Source organism: Oncorhynchus mykiss, chromosome 26 (genome assembly GCF_057628025.1).
Source record: "Oncorhynchus mykiss isolate SJ-2025 chromosome 26, ASM5762802v1, whole genome shotgun sequence".
NCBI classification, from domain to species: Eukaryota; Metazoa; Chordata; class Actinopteri; order Salmoniformes; family Salmonidae; genus Oncorhynchus; species Oncorhynchus mykiss.
The window spans coordinates 34,072,338-34,090,883 of NC_143047.1; the positions used below are offsets into that span (position 1 = coordinate 34,072,338).

The following is an 18,546-nucleotide window of genomic DNA, read 5'->3' on the forward strand; positions in this document are numbered from 1 at the left end:
TACCTGATTGCAGCAGCCACTACTCTTAGTCTTAAACCTTTGGATGCCGTCTACCATATCTCCCTTCACTTTATTACAGGTGACAGTTTTAATACTCATCACTCCATCCTTTATCAGAAGGTCGTCTAGACCTCACTAGAATCCCGTAGATCACCTCCCTTCTTGTTTACAAAGCTCTGTTTCACAAGCTTCCAACCCACCTCACTTTCCTGTTGAAATATAAAAATATGAAATACCAAACCCATTTGCAACTCGAGGTCTCACTTGTCTCCACAAAGTTTGGTGAATCTGCCTTTAATTTGAATGCACCACAGTTATGGAATAACTTACAAAACAAATTCCACCTGGATTCCCTGGTACCAATAGGGCAGTTTAAAAGTTTGTTGTTAAATGAGTTCGCTGAAGTGTGCAATTGTTTCAATTGACTATTATAACTTGTTGTAATAACCTGATGTCATGTATTTATCTGTCTTGTAGTTTATTTTTTTTATCTTCTGTTGTTGTGTTGATGGATTTATTTGTCCTCGGGGCACCATTCCAAATGAGACACTGGTCTCAATTGGGCTCTCCTGATTAAATACAAGTTTTTTTTTTAAATTGTAGGCCATGGAAATATGTTGTCTGATGGATTTATATTGCACTACATAGAGTAGGCCAATGGCATTTAAATAGCCTAAATTCAAGATGGCCATATAGCTCATCATCACTTTGCTCAGTGGTTTCCAACCTTTTTCAGTTACTCCACCACCAACTGAAATTTGCTCTTCCAGGACCAGGGTACAAGCATTGCTAATAAATCACTAGCTTGCTATTCAGTGGAGTGGCTGTGTGGTCCCAAATCTGGGATTAAGGGGCTCTTTTCCAAGTTTAAAATTATAAACATTCAACATTGGCCATGCTGTCAATTAATCATGATTTGTGCCGCGTACAAAACAAGAGTTAACTTGGAACTGCAAAAACTTGACTTTAATGAATAAAAAAAACCCTGTGAAATCGTGAATAAATGAGCTCCGACTGGGAAAATAAATGTTGAACGGTCATCCAACTCGGAATTGTGAATCTGGCCTCTTTCTAGAGCTACGACCTTAAGATCATTGACGTCATCATGATTCAACCGTTTTTTTCAGAGTTCCCAGTTGTTTTGAAAGCATCATAAATTCAGAGAATGCCAGACTTTGATGACAAAATTTGCCCCAGAAGGACCATCGCGCCACCTTCCTGTTCAGGTGAGCACAGCACAACAAGGTGAGTCCAAAAATGTCATGTATGCTGCTGCATACATTATGTAATATGCCAAGGAGATATGTATACTGTAGCTAAGAAAGTAATACTAAGTGTATGTTGTGTAGAAGGTGTTAGTAGCCCATGTGCCTCACTCTAATTATTTGGTCTATTTACCCCTCTTAATTCCGCCTACTGTTCTGACTTGGTGGTGCACATGTGGCCTATAACCTATTTTAGAGAAATATAATCAGAATATTGTAAGAGCTTTCATTGTCTGCTTATATGCCCCCCTTATTTATCCTACGGTTCTGCCTTGGTGTACAGGGAGAACACTGCATCCCACTTTTTTTATTTTGTTTGCCCCAACCAAAATGTACATGATAAAATGCCATTGATCACGTGTCATGTTCAGGGACGTGAACTCCACTTGTGGGATCATGAGTCGACGACAGCAGTCAGAATAGAATTTAGCGCCATAGGAAAGGGGATCTCAATGCTTTGCAGTCGCTTCCTCTCCTTGCTCCCTTCTCTTCATCCATACTGACCTGTGACTCATGGATAGGTAAAAGCAGATAACCTAAGCATAGATTTCCCGACTTCTGCATTGTTAATTAGGCAGGGAGAGAAGGAAGCCTTATTATACGATTGAGATGCGCACAGGGTGCTGGCAGAATAGTAGTACGGCGCAGCACGCGCCCAATAAAAAATGTATTGAGCAACATGTTCTAATGGTTTTTAACATATATAATTTTGTGTTTTATTTTCAGTAACAAATAATTATTTATGCGCGTCGACAGTGTAAATAGAGCAATGCACGCGTCTGCTGGGACGGGAGTTTTTATCTTGTCCTTGACATCAATACCCATTTCATTTTTCTTCAACTCTCTGATCTACACTAACAGGTGAGTAGGGATATTGTCGATAATATAGTTGTCATGTGTTTTACTGTAGCCGTTAATAAACCTTATAATGCTAGATAGTGGATGATGCTATAGCCTAGTAATTTTGTATGCAGTCTTGTATGCAATCTAGTTTAAAAGCATTAGTAATATGTATCCTAGTTGATTTGATTCTTAGCAGGTTATTTCTGGTTAGGCCTAATTAATTGAGAATTTTTTATGTCTAGCATTGAGACAGTCTTTTTCGCTGGATCTACAACTGTTCTTATCTTGGCTATATCTGCATGCTTTCTATTCAAGAAGAAGGCACCCAAAGACCCTCTATTCTATGGTGAGAGTTTACACTGTTTTCCTCTACATTCACCAGTGTTTTCCCATGCAGGTATTCTCTATTTTAACTAAGCCTTGTAGGTTTAGGCTAGTTTTTATATACATACAGCATATCCAAAGTGACTTACATGCATTCATACATTTTGATATGGGAGGCCCCAGTGGGAATGGAAAAGCGACGATCCTGGCTGGACCTGGTGTTACAAGCGCTCTGCTCTACCAACTGAGCTACAACGGGCTCTAACTTCGCTGTTGTACCTGTCTTTGCTGCGCACACTAGACCACTCATTTAGCTGATTTTTGAAGGTTTACTTTGCTATGATTTTGTTATGTGTTTGTTAATTGAAGGAACTGATTGTAAGAGCATCTGCTAAATGACTAGAATAACTAAAATAAGTCAAGTAAAATGGAACTGTATTATTCAGTGTTCTCTTGTTCTGCCAGTGTTTGCAGTGTATGCATTCCTGAGTGTGGTAAACCTGATCATTGGTCTGGAGCAGGACAGTATCATCGATGGTTTCATCACCTTCTATCTCAAAAATGCAAGTAAACATCCCTGTGGCACACACACGGGCGCATGCACACACACGGACGGACGGACATACATGGACCTAATGGACGCATGTATGGACACACACACACACACACACACACACACACACACACACACACACACACACACACACACACACACACACACACACACTACCTACAGTCCATGCCACTGAATACAGAAATGAAAACTGAAAACTGTCCCATGCAATGAAGAACCCAATGAAAGCAGACTTTAACAGTGTTATAGTAATATATCTTTATATCTTTATCATGTTCATTACAGGCAGACCCCTACATTAACACGGCCCATGGACACATTATCTCCTATTGGGATGGATGTGTCCACTATCTCATGTACCTGCACATGGTTGCAGCTATAACCTGGGGGTATGTGCTTTACATTGACTTTATAGCCGTTTAGGAGACACATCCAAAGAGGTTTAGAAGAATAACATTTAAGTGAGTCTGTTAAGTAAGTAAGTAAGTTTAATGGAGTTTGTTAAGACTATATAAGTAAGTTTAATGGAGTCTGTTAAGACTATATAAGTACGTTTAATGGAATCTGTTAAGACTATATAAGTAAGTTTAATGGAATCTGTTAAGACTATATAAGTAAGTTTAATGGAATCTGTTAAGACTATATAAGTAAGTTTAATGGAATCTGTTAAGACTATATAAGTAAGTTTAATGGAATCTGTTAAGACTATATAAGTAAGTTTAATGGAATCTGTTAAGACTATATAAGTAAGTTTAATGGAATCTGTTAAGACTATATAAGTAAGTTTAATGGAATCTGTTAAGACTATATAAGTAAGTTTAATGGAATCTGTTAAGACTATATAAGTAAGTTTAATGGAGTCTATTAAGACTATATAAGTAAGTTTAATGGAGTCTGTTAAGACTATATAAGTAAGTTTAATGGAATCTGTTAAGACTATATAAGTAAGTTTAATGGAATCTGTTAAGACTATATAAGTAAGTTTAATGGAATCTGTTAAGACTATATAAGTAAGTTTAATGGAATCTGTTAAGACTATATAAGTAAGTTTAATGGAGTCTATTAAGACTATATAAGTAAGTTTAATGGAATCTGTTAAGACTATATAAGTAAGTTTAATGGAATCTGTTAAGACTATATAAGTAAGTTTAATGGAATCTGTTAAGAGTATATAAGTAAGTTTAATGGAATCTGTTAAGAGTATATAAGTAAGTTTAATGGAATATGTTAAGACTATATAAGTAAGTTCAATGGAGTCTATAAAGGCCATATAGGTAAGGAAGCTAAAACAATCCGTTTTTTATTCATTTAACCAGGCAAGTCAGTTAAGAACAAATTCTTATTTACAATGACGACCTAGGAACAGTGAGTTAACAGCCTTGTCCAGCGGCAGAACAACAGATTCTTACCTTGTCAGCTCGGGGATTCGATCTAGCAACCTTTCAGTTACTGGCCTAATGCTCTAACCACTAGGCTACCTGTTGCCCTACATACATTTACATTGATAGTAACTACCACTCAACTGTATTTATCTGGGGGTAATAACTCCTAAATAAGTCATTATTAGGTTGTCTCAGCCTTTGGCTCATATACCACAAACCCCTGAGGTGCCTTATTGCTATTATAAACTGGTTACCAACGTAATTAGAGCAGTAAAAATAATTGTTTTGTCATACCTGTGGTATTCGGTCTGATATGCCACTGCTGTCAGCCAATCAGCATTCAGGGCTCGACCCAACCCAGTTTATAAAAAGTATTTGAAGGTAAGGAAGCTGAAACAATCATACATTTACATTGATAGCAAATACCACTGAACTGTACATATCTGGGTGTAATAACTCCTTAATAAGTCCTTATTATGAGGTTGTCTCAGCCTGTAGCTCATGCTCACATTAACAGACATAACCCATGTCAGTATCAGACATGATGACTTGGGGTGCCATATTATACACAGTGAGCTTCACAAGTTTTGGGACATTTTACTGATTTGCTGTTGTTTTGGCTCTGTACTCCAGCAATTTGGATTGGAAATGATAGGTTAAAGTGCATACTGCTAGCTTTCATTTTAGGGTATTTTCATCCATATTGGGGGAATTGTTTAGAAATTAAATTAAATTTTGTACATAGTCCCCCGACATTAGGGGACCAAATGTGTTGGGACAAGTTAACTTTTGGTCCCATATTCATAGCATGTAATGACTACATCAAGCTTGTGACTCTACACATTTGTTGGATGAGTTTGCTCTTTGTTTTTTGTTGTGTTTCAGATTATTTTGTGCCCAATATAAATTAATGGTAAATAATGTATTGTATTATTTTGGAGTCACTTTTATTGTAAATAAGAATAGAAGTATATTTTTACATGAATGTGGATGCTACCCTGATTACGGATAATCCTGAATGAATGGTAAAAAATTATGAGTGAGAAAGTGATATAGTGTAGTGCACTAATTCTGACCAGAGCTCATAGAGGTCCTAGTTATGGGCTACAACAAGGAGCCACAGTAATGATGTGTGATGTCTGTGTTGTGTGTGTTGTGTGTGTTGTGCATGTTGTGTGTGTTGGGATGTGTGTGTTGCCTGTCTTTGCAGGGCAAGCTACAGAGCCATCGGCCTGTACTGGGTGGGGTCCATTCTCATGCGCGTCATCGTCTACATTCCTGGAAATGTTGTGGGTGGGTACACTCAAACGAATGGATAAAATTAGACCGTTACTTTATTGAACATGCATGGCTGATATGTTTTATCCCTGAACACAATGCAAATCAGTCTCAGCACAGATCTAGTGAGATTTACCCCTGTACAGACAGACAGAACATGTATTGTCTATCCTCAGAGAGGAACATTATTTTCACACATGCTTTTTGATCTCTCCCCACCAGGGAAGTATGGTACCCAGCTGAGCCCCCTGTTCCTGGTCCACATGCTCTACGTCGTAGTTTCGGTGTGGGCCTGCTTCCGCGTCTTCAGCCAGTCCACCACCAGACAGGCTCGGACAATGGTAAGAGCCCAATCCTTCAGGGTCAAAGGTCATACAATATTGCATTGTAACCAGATGCTATAATGCAACACTGCAAGGGACATAGTTACTCTCCATTTATCAGTAACAAGCCTACTTGTTTACATCCACCATGATTGACCACCAGGGAATTTGGTTAAAGATGCCAAAGTAAAAATAGATGTTCCCAGATATTATTAGACAATTCAATGGGAATTGGCTCCTCTTGCAGAGGCCAACTGTTTTTTGACAAAATGTTTTCATGTCAATCTGAAGCATTTCAATCTGAAGCAATTTTTTATTTTATTTTGCTCACTCAATCCTGTAAAGCTTTTTTTGGTGTGCACACATCGAGCTACAAATCCTGACTTGAGCAATATCACTATCCATTAAAACAGAGAGACATTGCTGATGTTGGTGTATTTTTCTCTATATATTTTTTCTGTCAGAGTATCAATGAGGCCCAGAGGACTACGCTATTGGAGAGGCCCCTAGACTTTTTGTTTGTCATCTACCTCGTCCCTGCTACATTTTTTTGTGTCTTCAGAGGCCTGGTAAGAACCACAGAGACATTGCCAAACTACAGATGCCAGCCAGTTGTACTTCTAATGGATCTATGCGTTACCGTGGCGGCTGCCATGTCCCCCTCGCAAAAGAGGGTTAAATAAAGGTTAAATGGTTAAATAAAGGTTAAATGGTTAAATAAAGGTAAAAACTACCTGAGAAGGATGATAGATGAAAATGTTAGAGCATGGTACTGAATGTCACTCTGAGCTGAATCAAAGCCTCTGTTACAAAAGGACCTCATCATTATAGTTATACTCATTGCTGAAGAAAGGTCTGAGGCCCATTTAACTGTTTACAACTGGGTCTGATGTAACACTCATTGAACAGTGTCTGGCCTAGGTGGCCCTGGACTGCCCGACAGAGTGGTGTCAGGAGTACACACAGCTATATGAACCTTACCTGAAGGACCCCTCGTCTTATCCTAAAATACAGGTAAGTAATGGAAAGGCCAAGCCATGGAGCACACTGTTATATGGATGATGGACTCATACGTTTGTCATGTCTAAAATAGAGGTGATATAGGTGGAGGTGATATAGTAGGTGGATTAACAGTGATGGGTTTAACATCAGTAGGTGGTTTAACAGCGATGTGTTTAACATCAGTAGGTGGATTAACAGCGATGGGTTTAACATCAGTAGGTGGATTAACAGCGATGGGTTTAACATCAGTAGGTGGATTAACAGCGATGGGTCTAACATCAGTAGGTGGATTAACAGCGATGGGTGTAACATCAGTAGGTGGATTAACAGCGATGGGTGTAACATCAGTAGGTGGATTAACAGCGATGGGTTTAACATCATTAGGTGGATTAACAGCGATGGGTGTAACATCAGTAGGTGGATTAACAGCGATGGGTTTAACATCATTAGGTGGATTAACATCGATAGGTTTAACATCAGTAGGTGGATTAACAGCGATGGGTGTAACATCAGTAGGTGGATTAACAGCGATGGGTTTAACATCATTAGGTGGATTAACAGCGATGGGTTTAACATCAGTAGGTGGATTAACAGCGATGGGTTTAACATCAGTAGGTGGATTAACAGCGATGGGTGTAACATCAGTAGGTGGATTAACAGCGATGGGTTTAACATCATTAGGTGGATTAACAGCGATGGGTTTAACATCAGTAGGTGGATTAACAGCGATGGGTGTAACATCAGTAGGTAGATTAACAGCGATGGGTGTAACATCAGTAGGTGGATTAACAGCGATGGGTTTAACATCATTAGGTGGATTAACAGCGATGGGTTTAACATCATTAGGTGGATTAACAGCGATGGGTTTAACATCAGTAGGTGGATTAACAGCGATGGGTGTAACATCAGTAGGTGGATTAACAGCGATGGGTGTAACATCAGTAGGTGGATTAACAGCGATGAGTTTAACATCAGTAGGTGGATTAACAGCGATGGGTTTAACATCAGTAGGTGGATTAACAGCGATGGGTGTAACATCAGTAGGTGGATTAACAGCGATGTGTTTAACATCAGTAGGTGGATTAACATTGATAGGTTTAACATCAGTAGGTGGTTTAACAGCGATGGGTGTAACATCAGTAGGTAGATTAACAGCGATGGGTTTAACATCATTAGGTGGATTAACAGCGATGGGTTTAACATCAGTAGGTGGATTAACAGCGATGGGTTTAACATCAGTAGGTAGATTAACAGCGATGGGTGTAACATCAGTAGGTGGATTAACAGCGATGGGTTTAACATCAGTAGGTAGATTAACAGCGATGGGTTTAACATCATTAGGTGGATTAACAGCGATGGGTTTAACATCAGTAGGTGGATTAACAGCGATGGGTGTAACATCAGTAGGTGGATTAACAGCGATGGGTTTAACATCAGTAGGTGGATTAACAGCGATGGGTTTAACATCAGTAGGTGGATTAACATCGATGGGTTTAACATCAGTAGGTGGTTTAACAGCGATGGGTGTAACATCAGTAGGTGGATTAACAGCGATGGGTTTAACATCATTAGGTGGATTAACAGCGATGGGTTTAACATCAGTAGGTGGATTAACAGCGATGGGTTTAACATCAGTAGGTGGATTAACAGCGATGGGTTTAACATCAGTAGGTGGATTAACAGCGATGGGTGTAACATCAGTAGGTGGATTAACAGCGATGGGTTTAACATCAGTAGGTGGATTAACAGCGATGGGTTTAACATCAGTAGGTGGATTAACATCGATAGGTTTAACATCAGTAGGTGGTTTAACAGCGATGGGTGTAACATCAGTAGGTGGATTAACAGCGATGGGTTTAACATCATTAGGTGGATTAACAGCGATGGGTTTAACATCAGTAGGTGGATTAACAGCGATGGGTGTAACATCAGTAGGTGGATTAACAGCGATGGGTTTAACATCAGTAGGTGGATTAACAGCGATGGGTTTAACATCATTAGGTGGATTAACATCGATGGATTTAACATCAGTAGGTGGATTAACAGCGATGGGTTTAACATCAGTAGGTGGATTAACAGCGATGGGTTTAACATCAGTAGGTGGATTAACAGCGATGGGTTTAACATCAGTAGGTGGATTAACAGCGATGGGTTTAACATCAGTAGGTGGATTAACAGCGATGAGTTTAACATCAGTAGGTGGATTAACAGCGATGGATTTAACATCAGTAGGTGGATTAACAGCGATGGATGTAACATCAGTAGGTGGATTAACAGCGATGGGTTTAACATCATTAGGTGGATTAACATCGATAGGTTTAACATCAGTAGGTGGATTAACAGCGATGGGTTTAACATCAGTAGGTGGATTAACAGCGATGGGTTTAACATCAGTAGGTGGATTAACAGCGATGGGTTTAACATCAGTAGGTGGATTAACAGCGATGGGTTTAACATCAGTAGGTAGATTAACAGCGATGGGTTTAACATCAGTAGGTAGATTAACAGCGATGGGTTTAACATCAGTAGGTGGATTAACAGCGATGGGTTTAACATCAGTAGGTAGATTAACAGCGATGGATGTAACATCAGTAGGTGGATTAACAGCGATGGGTTTAACATCATTAGGTGGATTAACATCGATAGGTTTAACATCAGTAGGTGGATTAACAGCGATGGGTGTAACATCATTAGGTGGATTAACAGTGATGGGTTTAACATCAGTAGGTGGATTAACAGCGATGGGTGTAACATCAGTAGGTGGATTAACAGCGATGGGTTTAACATCAGTAGGTGGATTAACAGTGATGGATGTAACATCAGTAGGTGGATTAACAGCGATGGGTGTAACATCAGTAGGTGGATTAACAGCGATGTGTTTAACATCAGTAGGTGGATTAACAGCGATGGGTTTAACATCAGTAGGTGGTTTAACAGCGATGGGTGTAACATCAGTAGGTGGATTAACAGCGATGGGTGTAACATCAGTAGGTGGATTAACAGCGATGGGTTTAACATCAGTAGGTGGATTAACAGCGATAGGTTTAACATCAGTAGGTGGATTAACAGCGATGGGTTTAACATCAGTAGGTGGTTTAACAGCGATGGGTGTAACATCAGTAGGTGGATTAACAGCGATGGGTGTAACATCAGTAGGTGGATTAACAGCGATGGGTTTAACATCAGTAGGTGGATTAACAGCGATGGGTTTAACATCAGTAGGTGGATTAACAGCGATGGGTGTAACATCAGTAGGTGGATTAACAGCGATGGGTTTAACATCAGTAGGTGGATTAACAGCAATGGGTTTAACATCAGCGCTCCATTATCGGTTAGACCGGCCATAGCCAGGTGCACCGCGGGTTAGAATAATTAACAGGTTAGAATAATTAACGTAGCGGGTTAGGAGAATTAACGTGGCAGGTTAGGAGAATTAACGTGGCAGGTTAGGATAATTAACGTTGCAGGTTAGGAGAATGAGATTAAGGTTAGGAAAAGGGTTAGTCTTAGCCAAAATGCTACAGTTATCAACAATCGACTCGTCGTGCCGCCCAATCAGCCACACAAAACGGTCTTGAGTGGCAACAAATCTGCCCTATTTGCTGATTCGCTTTCCACACACCCACTTCTGTTAATCCTCCCACTTCTGTTGACACGCCCACTTTCAGACACACGCCATGTTTGCAGTTACACACGCCATGTTTGCAGTTATGACTCAATACTTACCTCAAACTATATAGTAGGACCCCTTTTAACCTCTATAGCTGCGTTTACACAGGCAGCCCAATTCTGATCTATTTTCCACTAATTGTTTTTTTTGACCAATCACATCAAATCTTTTCACATATTTTTCAGAGCTGATCTGATTGGTCAAAAGGCCAATTAGTGGAAAACATCAGAATTGTGCTGCCTGTGTAAACGCAGCCTATTATGTCTCTGCTGTGTCCTAGATGATAGTGAACATGCTTTACTCCGGTCCGTACTACATCATTGCACTCTACGGGCTGCTCGTGCCTGGGTGTGAGTGGATGCCTGACCTCACTCTGGTCCACTCTGGGGCAATAGCACAGGTGAGTGGGGAGCATAGAAATATAACTGGAATGAAATGACTATTTCAAAAGAAGTAGGGTGAAGTTCCCCTTCCTACATGCTGATCTTGGGTCAGTTGTGCATTTTCCCCACTATAGGTCAAAGTTAGGGTTGGGGGAGAGGATCCTAGATCTATACCTAGGGGATATTTCAGCTATACAAATTCCAGTGTTGACCTAGATAAATTATGTGAATGACTGTGGCTCTGCACATGGTTAACTCATCTGTATTCCTGTGGTCAAGCTGTCGTACTGCAGAGGCCAGTGTGTGCGCACACACACACATACACACACAAACACACACACACACACACACACACACACACACACACACAGAGAGACACACGCGCACACACACACAGTCTGATTAGTGCTATAAATTCCCGGGTTTCTAAGGTACTCTCCCCAACAAGGGCTCAGGGAGCGCTCTGTGTATGGCCAGTATTGATGCATCCCCAAGGACCGGTGATATTTGCTAAAGCAACTGACCCACAGTGTGCAGGCTTTTGTTCCATTATTGTGCTAAACAACACACCTGATTCAACTGATCACACCGTGTCTTGATGAATTGAATCAGCTTTTAGTCACACACAGATAGACATTGGACTGACACATTCTTTCTCAGGCGGATTTACCTTGCTTGCAGACCTATTTCCCTTTGGGTACAATACATTTTGGTTGATTGGTTGGTTGGTTGCTCAAAATGTGTGTATGTGTACCACTTAAAGGTTATTTAAAGATCACATGTGTAGTTGGAAGCAGCAAACGAAACAGTGAGCGGCTGCCATTGCTTTGTTGTGAAGCCAGTAGGCTGTCCTGTGCCATCAGTCCCAAGAGAGACAAAAGCTGGGGCCATCTTTAGACACAGCAGGCACGTTGCCTAGCCAGGCTAAATATAGAGGTTGAGAGAGGCCGAGTGTGTGTACAGACAGACAGACAGACAGACAGAGAGACAGAGAGACAGACAGACAGACAAGCAGGAAAACAGGCAGACAGACACAGACAAGCAGACAGACAGGCTCATACATCTTGTTTCAATGCCTCTCCATGCTAGGAATGACAGCAGTAGGCTACAGGGAAATAGGCCCAGTTCAGAGATTGATAGTGGAGAGATATTCCACTCATGATACTGACAGAATATGACAGTGAACAGCTCAGGAGAGTGTAGGTCTATGCTATGGTACAGGGTTCATAGAAGACGTATGGTATGCTTGTACAGTATATAGAAGAAAAGTTTCTGAATACCAGATACGTACCAAGAAATCCAGCTTTTCTAGTGTATCTTCCAGCTTTCATGTTGAGATTGTCAAAGCGGATCCTTCATTTATCTTTCATTCTTTCTCCTCCTCATCTTCTCCCTCCCTCTTTTTTTCTACCCCTCCACTTCTTGTTTTTATACTCTCTCTGTCTTATCTTCTCTTCTCTACTCCTCAGGCCCAGTTCTCCCACATCGGTGCATCTCTCCACACGCGGACGCCATTCTCCTACAGAGTACCAGCTGACAGCCAGATTGTCTTTCTATTAGTCAACGCCGTGTATGCCATCGTACCCCAAGCCCTCTGCTACCGCTGTGTCACTAGCCCTGCCTTCTTCCTCAGAGACCAACAAAATGACAAGAGGACTGACTGACGGAACTGGCTGACTGACCAACTGACTGGCTGGCTGACCGACTCAGGCCTTGACTACGCAGAAACCAGTCCAAAAGTATCTCTCTGCCTAGCATAACTGCAGAAACCAGTCCAAAAGTATCTCTCTGCCTAGCATAACCGCAGAAACCAGTCCAAAAGTATCTCTCTGCCTAGCATAACCGCAGAAACCAGTCCAAAAGTATCTCTCTGCCTAGCATAACCGCAGAAACCAGTCCAAAAGTATCTCTCTGCCTAGCATAACCGCAGACACCAGTCCAAAAGTATCTCTCTGCCTAGCATAACCGCAGAAACCAGTCCAAAAGTATCTCTCTGCCTAGCATAACCGCAGAAACCAGTCCAAAAGTATCTCTCTGCCTAGCATAACTGCAGAAACCAGTCCAAAAGTATCTCTCTGCCTAGCATAACCGCAGAAACCAGTCCAAAAGTATCTCTCTGCCTAGCATAACCGCAGAAACCAGTCCAAAAGTATCTCTCTGCCTAGCATAACCGCAGAAACCAGTCCAAAAGTATCTATCCGCCTAGCATAACCACAGAAACCAGTCCAAAAGTATCTCTCTGCCTAGCATAACCGCAGAAACCAGTCCAAAAGTATCTCTCTGCCTAGCATAACCGCAGAAACCAGTCCAAAAGTATCTCTCTGCCTAGCATAACCGCAGAAACCAGTCCAAAAGTATCTCTCTGCCTAGCATAACCGCAGAAACCAGTCCAAAAGTATCTCTCTGCCTAGCATAACCGCAGAAACCAGTCCAAAAGTATCTCTCTGCCTAGCATAACCGCAGAAACCAGTCCAAAAGTATCTCTCTGCCTAGCATAACTGCAGAAACCAGTCCAAAAGTATCTCTCTGCCTAGCATAACCGCAGAAACCAGTCCAAAAGTATCTCTCTGCCTAGCATAACCGCAGAAACCAGTCCAAAAGTATCTCTCTGCCTAGCATAACCGCAGAAACCAGTCCAAAAGTATCTATCCGCCTAGCATAACCACAGAAACCAGTCCAAAAGTATCTCTCTGCCTAGCATAACCGCAGAAACCAGTCCAAAAGTATCTCTCTGCCTAGCATAACCGCAGAAACCAGTCCAAAAGTATCTCTCTGCCTAGCATAACCGCAGAAACCAGTCCAAAAGTATCTCTCTGCCTAGCATAACCGCAGAAACCAGTCCAAAAGTATCTCTCTGCCTAGCATAACCGCAGAAACCAGTCCAAAAGTATCTCTCTGCCTAGCATAACCGCAGAAACCAGTCCAAAAGTATCTCTCCGCCTAGCATAACCGCAGAAACCAGTCCAAATGTATCTCTCTGCCTAGCATAACTGCAGAAACCAGTCCAAAAGTATCTCTCTGCCTAGCATAACCGCAGAAACCAGTCCAAAAGTATCTCTCCGCCTAGCATAACCGCAGAAACCAGTCCAAAAGTATCTCTCTGCCTAGCATAACCGCAGAAACCAGTCCAAAAGTATCTCTCTGCCTAGCATAACCGCAGAAACCAGTCCAAAAGTATCTCTCTGCCTAGCATAACCGCAGAAACCAGTCCAAAAGTATCTCTCTGCCTAGCATAACCGCAGAAACCAGTCCAAAAGTATCTCTCTGCCTAGCATAACCGCAGAAACCAGTCCAAAAGTATCTCTCTGCCTAGCATAACCGCAGAAACCAGTCCAAAAGTATCTCTCTGCCTAGCATAACCGCAGAAACCAGTCCAAAAGTATCTCTCTGCCTAGCATAACCGCAGAAACCAGTCCAAAAGTATCTCTCTGCCTAGCATAACCGCAGAAACCAGTCCAAAAGTATCTCTCTGCCTAGCATAACCGCAGAAACCAGTCCAAAAGTATCTCTCTGCCTAGCATAACCGCAGAAACCAGTCCAAAAGTATCTCTCTGCCTAGCATAACCGCAGAAACCAGTCCAAAAGTATCTCTCCGCCTAGCATAACCGCAGAAACCAGTCCAAAAGTATCTCTCCGCCTAGCATAACCGCAGAAACCAGTCCAAAAGTATCTCTCTGCCTAGCATAACCGCAGAAACCAGTCCAAAAGTATCTCTCCGCCTAGCATAACCGCAGAAACCAGTCCAAAAGTATCTCTCCGCCTAGCATAACCGCAGAAACCAGTCCAAAAGTATCTCTCTGCCTAGCATAACCGCAGAAACCAGTCCAAAAGTATCTCTCCGCCTAGCATAACCTGGTGGCCAGTCTGTTTCATATTCTGCACTGGCCAACTCTAAGTGTAGTATATTCAATACTCACAACTGTACTCTTTAGTGTAGTCTTTAGTGTACTCTTTAGTGTACACTACTGTAGTCTCACTGTTGTACTCTACTGACAGCAACACAACAGAGACTTAAAAACAGCATCCAAGCATATCTTGCTCAGTGGTACATTCCTTTACATAGAAAGAAAACTTGATACCTTTACTCTTCATTTCTGTTTGTCAGTGACTAGTCTTAGCCTATTATGGAACTGATTTAGGATCAGTTTAGCCTTTTAGATTGCAATGAATAACAATAAATGGACGGGGGGACCTGACCCTAGATCAGCAGCACTCCTACTCTGGGATATGTTATGAATACAGCACTGTTCTAAATGTGTTTTCAGCTAAATTACTTGTATTCTGGTTCTGTAAAGCATTACGTTTACTTTGAAATAAAACAATAGGTTTGTTGTCATAAAATGCTATATGGTGAATCAAAATATATTGTGTTATGTTTAAAGGTGTTTGGAGAGGATTTAAGGACTAGTTTTGTGGACGCAATATTTGGATGTTTGTGTCTAATTTAAGTGTTAAAAATCTTGATTTGTAAAATCTGATGAGTGTTTTCTGGCTCTGTTGGGGCTCTTGCATGTGAGATGTCCGTGTTATCCAAATAATAGGTGTTTTCAAACACAGTGCATTCCAATGAGTTTATTCTGTAAAAGTCTTGTTCATAAACAGCAACAGTTTACTTTAACCTACAAACCTTTCAAATGTAAAACATGTTCTAATTCCGAGCATTAACAAAGATTGAAAGGTTTAAATCAAAACATTAAAATGTATGAGTTTACATTTCACACAGTATTATAATCAACTATCATCAAAAAAATAAATAGAATATATTTTTCATAAAGACATAGGAAGGAGAGCAGGCTACTGGCATACCATTGATGGGAGTGTGTAACAGTAAGTTTGGAAGCTGAACCAAGGCAGAAAACACCATTTTCCAGCATGCCAGGCGCCAACTTTACACCAAACACTAAAGCTGCATTCATGACAAGTCGGAAACTCTGAAAATATTACTTGAAAACTCGGAGAAACGAGTTGTGTGCATTCACATGCCTTGAACTCGTTGAGAACGCTGATTTCGTTATCGAGGTCATTTCCTTAGTAGGTAATGTCACTTGTAAATAGTTGGAGGGCAGTTCAAATGTTGTTTTTTTTAACTCGGAAGCTTGTATTTCTGAGTTTCCAACATGTCATAAATGCCTCAGGATGAAAATCAATATATCGTCTGAGAAAGGTGCTTGCAAACATGGTTGTGTTATGTCTTTTTTTCTCATTCACCGCACTGTGGAAGAAGTGTGAATGGAAAAACAGCAGGTATACTGAACAAATATATAAACGCAACATGCAACAATTTTAAAGATTTTACTGAGTTTATATAAACGCAACATGCAACAATTTCAAAGATTTTACTGAGTTACAGTTCATATAAGGAAATCAGTCAATGTAAATTAATTCATTAGGCCCTAATCTATTGATTTCACACAGTGGGCAGGGAAGCAGCCATGGGAGGGCATAGACCCACCCACTTGGGAGCCAGGCCCAGCCAATCAGAATGAGTTTTTCCCACAAAAGCGTTTTTTTACAGACAGAAATACGCCTCAGTTTCATCAGCTGTCCGGGTGGTTGGTCTCACACGATCCCGCAGGTGAAGAAGCTGGATGTGGAGGTCCTGGGCTGGTGTGGTTACACGTAGTCTGCGGTTGTGAGGCTGGTTGGATGTACTGTCAAATTCTCTAAAATGACGTTGGAGGCGGCTTATGGTAGAGAAATGAACATTCAATTCTCTGGCAACAGCTCTGGTGGACATTCCTGCAGTCAGCATGCCAATTGCACGCTCACTCAAAACTTGCGACATCTGTGGCATTGTGTTGTGTGACAAAACTTTTATTGTCCCTAGCACAAGGAGCACCTGTGTAATGCTAATTTAATCAGCCTCTTGATATGCCACACCTGTCAGGTGGATGGACAATCTTGGCAATGGAGAAATGCTCACTAACAGTGACTTAAACAAATTTGTGCACCAAATTTGAGAGAAATAATGTTTTTGTGCGTATGAAACATTTCTGGGATCTTTTATTTCAGCTCATCATGAAACATTTTACATGTTGCGTTTACCTTTTTGTTCAGTATAATTGAAAACGTAAAAAAAACAACTAGGTAGTTGTGTACAACAGTTTAGCATGCCACTATAGAAAGCTTTTAAAATATACCATAACCCATTCTACTGACACAGGTTAAAACCAATGAATCACTTCCCATAGAAAGATGAAGGCAGCGTAGTGCACAAAAGTACAGTGCCATGCGAAAGTATTCGGCCCCCTTGAACTTTGCGACCTTTTGCCACATTTCAGGCTTCAAACATAAAGATATAAAACTGTATTTTTTTGTGAAGAATCAACAACAAGTGGGACACAATCATGAAGTGGAACGACATTTATTGGATATTTCAAACTTTTTTAACAAATCAAAAACTGAAAAATTGGGCGTGCAAAATTATTCAGCCCCTTTACTTTCAGTGCAGCAAACTCTCTCCAGAAGTTCAGTGAGGATCTCTGAATGATCCAATGTTGACCTAAATGACTAATGATGATAAATACAATCCACCTGTGTGTAATCAAGTCTCCGTATAAATGCACCTGCACTGTGATAGTCTCAGAGGTCCGTTAAAAGCGCAGAGAGCATCATGAAGAACAAGGAACACACCAGGCAGGTCCGAGATACTGTTGTGAAGAAGTTTAAAGCCGGATTTGGATACAAAAAGATTTCCCAAGCTTTAAACATCCCAAGGAGCACTGTGCAAGCGATAATATTGAAATGGAAGGAGTATCAGACCACTGCAAATCTACCAAGACCTGGCCGTCCCTCTAAACTTTCAGCTCATACAAGGAGAAGACTGATCAGATATGCAGCCAAGAGGCCCATGATCACTCTGGATGAACTGCAGAGATCTACAGCTGAGGTGGGAGACTCTGTCCATAGGACAACAATCAGTCGTATATTGCACAAATCTGGCCTTTATGGAAGAGTGGCAAGAAGAAAGCCATTTCTTAAAGATATCCATAAAAAGTGTTGTTTAAAGTTTGCCACAAGCCACCTGGGAGACACACCAAACATGTGGAAGAAGGTGCTCTGGTCAGATGAAACCAAAATTGAACTTTTTGGCAACAATGCAAGACGTTATGTTTGGCGTAAAAGCAACACAGCTCATCACCCTGAACACACCATCCCCACTGTCAAACATGGTGGTGGCAGCATCATGGTTTGGGCCTGCTTTTCTTCAGCAGGGACAGGGAATATGGTTAAAATTGATGGGAAGATGGATGGAGCCAAATACAGGACCATTCTGGAAGAAAACCTGATGGAGTCTGCAAAAGACCTGAGACTGGGATGGAGATTTGTCTTCCAACAAGACAATGATCCAAAACATAAAGCAAAATCTACAATGGAATGGTTCAAAAATAAACATATCCAGGTGTTAGAATGGCCAAGTCAAAGTCCAGACCTGAATCCAATCGAGAATCTGTGGAAAGAACTGAAAACTGCTGTTCACAAATGCTCTCCATCCAACCTCA

At 41.1% G+C, this 18,546-nt stretch overlaps 1 protein-coding gene across 2 annotated transcripts; it reads left to right on the forward strand.

Moving 5' to 3' along the window:
* Positions 1-1,634: 1,634 nt before the first annotated feature.
* LOC149971459 (transmembrane 6 superfamily member 1-like) lies at positions 1,635-12,906 on the forward strand. Of its 2 annotated transcripts, XM_090222826.1 has the most exons (11): positions 1,650-1,786; positions 1,992-2,126; positions 2,351-2,454; positions 2,898-2,999; positions 3,296-3,395; positions 5,599-5,681; positions 5,889-6,007; positions 6,454-6,558; positions 6,911-7,003; positions 10,942-11,061; positions 12,514-12,906. In XM_090222826.1, exons 2-11 carry the CDS (start codon positions 2,008-2,010, stop codon positions 12,706-12,708), a joined length of 1,140 nt encoding a protein of 379 aa, XP_090078952.1. In that variant the 5' UTR covers positions 1,650-1,786; positions 1,992-2,007; the 3' UTR covers positions 12,709-12,906. The 2 variants fall into 2 exon arrangements, with proteins under 2 accessions (XP_090078951.1, XP_090078952.1); XM_090222825.1 differs by having other exon boundaries at positions 1,635-2,126.
* Positions 12,907-18,546: the final 5,640 nt, after the last annotated feature.